At 41.9% G+C, this 8,331-nt stretch overlaps 1 protein-coding gene across 1 annotated transcript; it reads left to right on the top strand.

The window, feature by feature from the left end:
- The first annotated feature begins 4,579 nt into the window (after positions 1-4,579).
- Positions 4,580-5,536, top strand: LOC137527516 (olfactory receptor 6B1-like). Its single transcript, XM_068248078.1, has one exon. It carries the CDS (start codon positions 4,580-4,582, stop codon positions 5,534-5,536), a length of 957 nt encoding a protein of 318 aa, XP_068104179.1.
- The last annotated feature ends 2,795 nt before the right edge of the window (positions 5,537-8,331 follow it).

The raw sequence follows: 8,331 nt of genomic DNA, 5'->3' as shown, positions 1-8,331 counted from the left end.
TTTTATCTCACCCACACTTCTGTCTTGGACTTTTAATTCATGTCAAATGTAATCCATGATTTTTACCTAAGAACTGGTAGACAGCTGACACACAATCTAGTTGTTTTATGTCCTGTTACTACATTCCCTAACAAAACCCCATTCTATTAAGTAAAGTTGAATGCAAACTTATTCTCAAATGTATACATTGTGTGTTGGGGGGGGGCAGGGACGGATCAAGACCAAGTTGCGCCTGGGGCAAGGTCAGGTTTTGGCGCCTAAACTGCCATTCATTTTGCCGCCTTTTTAAGAATTCAACAAACTGCGCCTGGGGGCAAGATACCCGCTTGTGCCCCCCCTAGATCCGTCCCTGGGGGGGGGGATAGTAGTTATTTTTTTTTACTACTTTGAACATTAGGCTCAGCTTCACACATGCACTACTAGTCTAGCTCTACAAGTTACTGTTGGACCTGATTCCATATTTTCTTCCATTCATTGTAAGGTGTGGAAGATACCTACACAATGCCAAATGAAAAGTTCTTCAAAAGGATGAAGAGAGGACAAGGGGGAAATTGTATTCCTGCTAAAGGGCATTCAAACCATATTTCTTATTCTATTTACTCTATTGCGGATCTAGGGTATAACTTTTTCTGCTATCCACTTTTCTTCTAGTCATAAATACTACCATCCCTCGTATATTTGTATGGGTATTGAAAAGAAACAACCAGATATCAATTCTTCAGGGTGCACTACCAATGCTTTATTTATGAACACATCACCTCACCTTCCATTGCTTGCCAAAAAGATGTAGAACTCTTTAACTGACACTGTAAAATGCTAAAATCTTTTTCTACACACTTGCATTTCTAGTACAGGAATTGTTGATTATCTAATATATATGGTGGTAACTTTAGTTAGACCAAAGTAAGCGGCTGCTCCATAATGACAGATCTTTTAGGAGTTGTGTGCAGGTTCGCAACTGTACCCCTCCGTGGCCCCCAGCAAACAACAATTCTGGGGCCTCCTGCAGCAAACACCCTTCCCTTCCCTGAGAGCCAAAGAGTTATTGGGGTTTGCTCCTCCTCCCTTCCCTTTTGCAGAGCTCAGTGGAGTTGTGTAAATATATTTGCCTACTTTAGTCACAGTGGGTCCCCAATGCATGTCCTGTAATCAGTAGCCAGAGGGAGACAACATAGAGTGAATGAGTCCTGGGAAGAAGAGGAGATCTTATGTGTCAGGAGCAGGCAAATGTATATAGACAGCTCTGCTGTGCTCTGCAAGAAGGACAGTGGGTAGGTCACAGGGGTCACAGGGGTCCCAGGGCAATTGTTACACACCTGGTTATGTGCTTATTTTCTGAATCTGCTATTTTTATTACAATTTTTCCATGTTTTGTTTTATCTTGAGAGAAAAGTAGGAAAAAACACAAAATATGTTCAGCCATATAACCAGACATCAATAATAACTACATCCTAGTGGCCAAATGACTGATTCTTGGGCAACTAAAAAAAATCTTCTTAGGCAGCTATTTTACAGCAGCAATCAGTACTTACGGAAGCAAATACAGTAGTATGTACTTTACTAGCTTCAGACCCATTTAATTCAAATATTAAACATTTCTACCACACTTAAAGTGGGATTGGTAGCCATAACATCTAATTCCCTTTACCAGCTGCTCTGTTTTTATTATGCAGTCTACAACATGACCCTGTATTGCAAGCATTCCAATACAACTAAAAATGTTTCTGCTGTAATGAATGCTATCTCAGCCAGCCTGGCTCTATTTGCTACATTGCGGGGAGAATGAAGCTTGTTATCTCCCCTCCCACATTCTTGCTCCTCACTGATTGGCTGAGTGCAGTTTAGTGTAACACAAGGCTGAGAAAAGAAATACACCTCACCCCTCTGCAGAAGCTGTTAAAAAATGGTCTATGCTAGATATGACATGACAGTACAGTTTCTAGGGGGAAAAAAGAGTAAGGGAGGAAATGACATCAGGATTGGCTTCTGTCAGAAGTAGTAAAGATGGTAAATGCGGCGCCTCAAACAGTTTTCTTTTTATATACTAAGTAGAATTCACTGAAATCACAATGTGGACAGTACAATACATATGTTATGTAAGTAGAAAATTATTAATCTACTTCTATGTTTGTTTTTTTACTGGGATAGTATGGCTGTGCCTGATGTTTTAACAATGCGCTCTAATATTTAAAAATCACATTTGACACACCGATACTTTCACCTCTAAGCTACGTTAGGCTCATTTCTCACAGGCAGATACACGCAGTGAATTCATCACCTGTCTGCTACTTCAGTGCACCTGCTGGGTGCTGGGAAGTGCTCAGTAGGGCATGACCACAGCCATATTCAAATGTGCCATTATGCAGTCCTTTGTTGCCATACCTCATGTCAAACACTGATGTGTGGGGCCAAAAAATTCCAACATTTTAATACATAACAATTAAGCCAGATTGCACTAAGTGGCTGACAGTTTGGAGGCTGAATTGCATACTGAGTGTAAACTTCAGCTAGTATCCATGGGAAGGAACCCTCTTGTGAACCTGTCCATATAGTACAGCTGTGTGACAAAAATGAGCTGAATCTGTGTGGCCTTCTATACTCATTGCTCTTAATCCAGTCAGCCTTAGGATTGCTTTAGAGAAAAGGAAGCAAGTTTCCACCTCCCTACAAAGCACCTTGGTCCTAATGTTGAGGGGAAAAGGGTCTTTTTTTCAAGTCTGTTGGGGGGCGGGGGGCTTATGTGCAATCTTGTTGCCTCATTAACCTCCTTGCCGGTTATCCCGAGCTGAGCTCGGGGTAACCTGCGCAGGAGGATTTCTCAGGCCCCGCTGGGCCGATTTGCATAATTTTTTTTTCCTACACGCAGCTAGCACTTTGCTAGCTGCGTGTTACTACGCAGCCGATTCGCCGCTACCCGCCACGCCGAGCCGCCCCCCCCCCGCCCCAGACCCTTGCACAGCCTGGCCAATCAGTGCCAGGCAGCGCTGAGGGGTGGATCGGGATTCCCTGTGACATCCCGACGTCCATGACGTCGGTGACGTCATCCCGCCCCGTCGCCATGGCGACTGGGAAAGCCCTGCAGGAAATCCCGTTCTCAACGGGATTTCCTGCTCACTCGGTGGGGGATGCCGCCGCTGAGCGGCTATCATGTAGCGAGCCCTGGGCTCGCTACATGATTTAAAAAAAATAAATAAATAAAAAGTTATGCGCTGCCTCCTTGCCGGCGTTAATTAGACCGGCAAGGAGGTTAAAAAGTGTAGCATGGGACAGGGCCGTAACTAGAAATCACTGGGCCCCCCTGCAAAACTTTGGATGGGTCCCCTCCCGCCAAACCTGCAGAGAATAGAAAGCTATTTCTCTCCGTGCCCAGACTCCTCAAGCATCACCACAGGACACAGCACTTGGGGAGGGGTACAAAGGCTGGGGGTAGAAAAGAGCTGTACACAAGACCCTACTGAACAATGAATAGGGATTGTCTACAAATCTTTGTCTGCAAAACTTTGTATGAATCCTTGTCAGTAGCTGAGCAGATGCTGTTATTAGAACAATTGTGCAAAGAGCAGAAAGCTTTTTCTCACCTTTCCCTTAGTTGTCAGTCTCTTAGGACAGGGCCCCGTGTGGCTTCTGGGCCCCCCTGTGGCTGCATCCCTTGCAGGGTCTATTGTTACACCCCTGGCATGGAAGACACTCCACTCTATCTTGTTTCTTCACAGAATTGATGAAAAATAGAAAGAAACACCAGGTAACAGTATATTCATGAAAAAAACACGCAAAAAGGGTTTAATTGATGTTTTCCATTGTATGTACAGTTCAGTCATATTGTCAATCCAACTACCAAGTGTATTTTTCATATACTTTATCTGAATTCTTCTTACTTACTTATCATAAATAAAATGTATTTTAAATGCAGGTGAGTGTGTTTTTTTTTTTTTTTTTTTAATATTTTTCATCAGTGTGGGTGTTTTTTCAAAGTGTAACCCGTTTGACATACCGATAAATGCTGCAAGTAAAGGAGTACAAAACAAGATCTTTTTACTGAGTGGGGGTAGCTTCTAGCTCACCTCCTTAGTAAGTCGGTAAGCAGATGGTACATAAGTCTACCAGTGTATTGCATCATGTGCTTTTGGAGAAGCATAGCATGGAGAAAGAGACCGTTTTAGTTAAACAGTTTGAAAATAATATTTTTTGACTGTTAAAAGCCATGTGGGGTAATTCGATAGGGCGAGCCAACATTTTTGCTTGTTTTTGTGCTGCTGTAGTCACAAGCATACATTCATAGCAAGAACTTATTTTTAATAAATCATGGCAAGGTTTTGAGAGCAGAAAAACCTAAATGCATCACACTCCATGTAATAAACTCCTTGCGTTGCACCAGGCTTGATTATTGGGGAATATGCAACAACGATGTTACACCATTCTCTACTCCTTATGTACAGTATATGCTACCTGAAGAAGTGTGAATACAGAATGTATTTTGTCCTAGAAATCTCTACTGCCATCTTGATTGATGCTAATTTTATTGTTTTTTGATGGTTTTTATCTTTGATTATATCACTCTTTATAGATACTACATTCTAAAATGGGATATAGCAACAAAACTGAAATTCATGAATTTTACCTTCGTGGATTCCCTTCATTAATTGAACTACAGATGGTATCATTTATTTTTTTCCTGCTTGTTTATATTCTCACAATTTCTGAAAACACAATTATTATTACGACGATAAACTTGCACGCAAAGCTTCAGAAGCCAATGTATTTTTTCCTAAGCAATTTGTCATTTCTCGAGATTTGCTATGTCTCCGTCACTGTACCTAATTTACTGGTACATACTTTGATGGAGAGGAAGACCATTTCTTTCTCCGGATGTATGGCACAACTCTTTTTCTTTATCTCTCTGATGTGTACGGAGTGTGTTCTTCTTGCCGTAATGGCGTTTGACAGGTATGTTGCAGTGTGCCAACCTTTGCACTATGTTAGAATAATGAACCGTCATTTCTGCTATCAGTTAGCTTTGTCTTCCTGGCTATCAGGATTCACCATCACTGTGATAAAAATATATTTTATATCTAAATTATCCTTTTGTGGCCCAAACATTATTAACCATTTTTTCTGTGACATTTCACCAGTACTTAATCTATCCTGTAAAGACTTGTCAGAAGCTGAGCTGGTAGACTTCATTCTTGCCTTGGTCATTTTACTAATTCCTCTTCTAGTGACTGCTGCATCCTATGTTTGTATCATTTATGCCATACTAAATATAACAACCACTGATGGAAGGAAAAAGGCATTTTCCACTTGTGCCTCTCACCTATCTGTAGTCACTATATTTTTTTCCACCACACTTTACATCTATGCTCGACCTAAAAAAGCCACGTCACTGGATGCCAATAAACTCATATCTCTCTTGTATGCTGTGGTCACTCCATTGGTTAATCCTTTCATTTACTGCCTCAGAAACAAAGACATGTGGGACATTCTGTCAAAATATGTCTGCCAAAGAATCAAGCTCCCTAAGTTCCTTTCTTGCCTGTAACATTATACTGTATGGGACATTGTTATTTACGCACTGGGAAGGCCAAGAAATGGAAAATATCCCAGTCGCATGTTTATCATTAGCAAATCTGGTAATATATGCCATGGTAAAGTAGCAGTAGTGGGCACCTTCCAACTGCCAATGGCTCTACTGCTTTCGAGCCCTTTCACACCGAGGGGGTGTGGTATTTTTACAGCACTGCACCACTGTGCAATAAAAGCCTATGGAGACCTTCATACTGCAGCATTATGACGTGACGCAACGGAAGTGACGTTTATGCCACTTCCCTGACAAAAGTCAAGAACTACATTGATGCTCGGCTTCTGCGCTGAGTTGCTGTGATCTGCGCAGGCCTGGAAGTCGTGTTAGTCTATGGCGATGCAGGTTTTCTTAAAAAATCACTGGCACGTCGTCGCGGTGCGCATGCTCGGAAGCGTCTTTTAACAATATGCTTCTGTGCACTTCAGCATACCTGAAGCAGGAAGTGATAGCAAGCGCCAGACAGGGAACACCCCGCAATAGCACACTCTTCCTTGAAACCCTGTTTTTCAATGCAGTGCATCGCATCGCTGACACGGTTTTCTGCGGTGAAACCATCCTCAATGTTCTTAACATTAATTTGCATTCACTTACACTTCCCTTGTCCTCAAAATGTGTATAATACTGTACTAATTTAATAATATAATAATAATAGCCTACAAATGACTCTGAAGTAAACATGTACAAAATGAACAACAATTTATCATACATTGCATATTAAGAAGCTACATGACAAAACAACTTTTGTTTCAGAGATTTACACAATTTAAGTGCTACGGTTGTTGAAGGTGTCAAAGGGAAGTCCCTGATTCTCTGAAGGAAGTCTCTCCTCTTTGATCCTTCCAGCCCCCTCAAATTTCTATAATGTGATGAATAATTGTATTTGTCAACATGGAGGCTTGGGAGCTTGGATGAAAATATAGACATGCAATTTTCACTGAAGGTAACCATTAAACATGTGTTTATTACCATGTGCTCAGCTTATATTTAGGGTCACTTTAAATTTTCAGATACTTCTATGTTAACCACTTCCAGACAGCCCATTGGTGGCATCCCCGTCCCCATGGCACCTGCGGGTGTGATGCAATCATCTCTCCTGTAAAACAGATCATTTTAAAATGACTGTTTTTCAGGAACTGGTTAAGAGAAAAAGCACTAAACTAGTAGCACTGCCATGAGTTAGAACAACTTTTGGCTCAAGTGTATTTACTACTTAAGTATTTATATAGCGCCGACATATTATGCAGTACGCTGTACAGAGTATATTGTCTTGTCACTAACTGTCCCTCAGAGGGGCTCTCTCTACCATAGTCATATGTCTATGTATCATGTAGTGCATGTATCATGGTCTAGGGCCAAATTTAGGGGAAGCCAATTAACTTATCTTTATGTTTTTTGAGATGTGGGAGGAAATCGGAATACCCGAAGGAAACCCACACAGACACAGGGAGAAGATAAACACTCCTTGCAGATTTTGACTTGGCTGGGATTTGAACCGGGGACCCAGCACAGCAAGGCGAAAGCACTAACCACTTCGTCCCCATGCTGCACCAGTGTAGCATTATTAACCTCAGCTTGAGTCTTAAAAGACATATTGTAAACATTTTCTGAAGTTTTCTTGACGATAACCACATGAATCTTTGTGGAAAAATTATAAAGATACCATTTCTTTTAGGGCCCTTTCACACTTGACGCATTCCGTCGCGTTGCATAAAAATGCTGCATCCCATCGCAGAAGCAGTGATGGGGCTATCACATTGATCATATATTAGCATGGTGCGACTGGTCCCGCCACAAGACCTGCAGTGCATTGTGTGTGGTTGTCCCGGAAGTAAGGCATACTTTCATTTAAAAGTGTGCCTCACTGCATGGTCACACCTCAGCAGTAACCTTTCAGGACTGTTGGGGTGCAATCATATAACAATCACACCACAACGGAGATTTAGAGTGTGAAAGGGGCCTAAAAGAAAACTCTTTTTTTTAGTTTCTAACACTTCTACAGCTTTCTGCTCTGAACTTATGGAAATTTTATCTAGCTACTGAGGGCACCTCTGGCTACCTAATACTAAGGGGCGCCTGTAGCTACCTGTGACGGGCAAGGGAAGTAAGGGAGAAGTGACAGCTGGGATAGCCAGCATACTTGCGGTGTGGTTTAGTTGGAGTTTGTAGGTTCATGGTGAGCGAAGTCTAGGGCAGGGTTACCAACCTAATTTCTATTTTTTTAAGAACAAAATGCCCAAAAAAGCAGGACACCCAACATTTTTGAGGGACAGGGGGCGGAGTTGGGGCAGAGTCAAAGTGCATTTTTAAGTAGAGTTGTGGGTGGTGCTAAGCTCTGGTCATTATTATTATTTTTAGTATTTAAATGGCCATGGCAGTCAGGTGACACAGGGTAAGATCAAATTACAGCTGTGATTAGACACAAATGAGGGGGAATAGACAGGCTAAACTCTCTAAATACATACAGTGTGCATTTCTCTCTGTTTTCCTTCTGTCCTGTGCAAGAGTTGAGGTTCACGTTAAGTTCTAGTGTTTATAGAAGGGGGAGGGGGAGCATTGTGTGTGACTGGATAGGATGCAAGCAGCTCAGTGACACAGACCTCGGCTTCTACAGCAAATAGAATTGAAAACTGAGCTGCTTGAGTGTGCTCCATCGAAATAGCATACATTGTGTAACTAACCTAGACCTGCTCCAGCTGGGGGAGAAAGAGCAGACAGAGTAGGAGGCAAATTACTGTCAGAGCAATGCACTTTTT

This window comes from Hyperolius riggenbachi, chromosome 1, assembly GCF_040937935.1.
Source record: "Hyperolius riggenbachi isolate aHypRig1 chromosome 1, aHypRig1.pri, whole genome shotgun sequence".
Taxonomy (NCBI): domain Eukaryota; kingdom Metazoa; phylum Chordata; class Amphibia; order Anura; family Hyperoliidae; genus Hyperolius; species Hyperolius riggenbachi.
This window is presented reverse-complemented; position numbering and strand designations above follow the sequence as displayed.

Bases quoted from the DNA above. Each gene is read 5' to 3' on its own strand.
- LOC137527516 (XM_068248078.1), top strand. From the start codon at position 4,580: ATGGGATATAGCAACAAAACTGAAATTCATGAATTTTACCTTCGTGGA.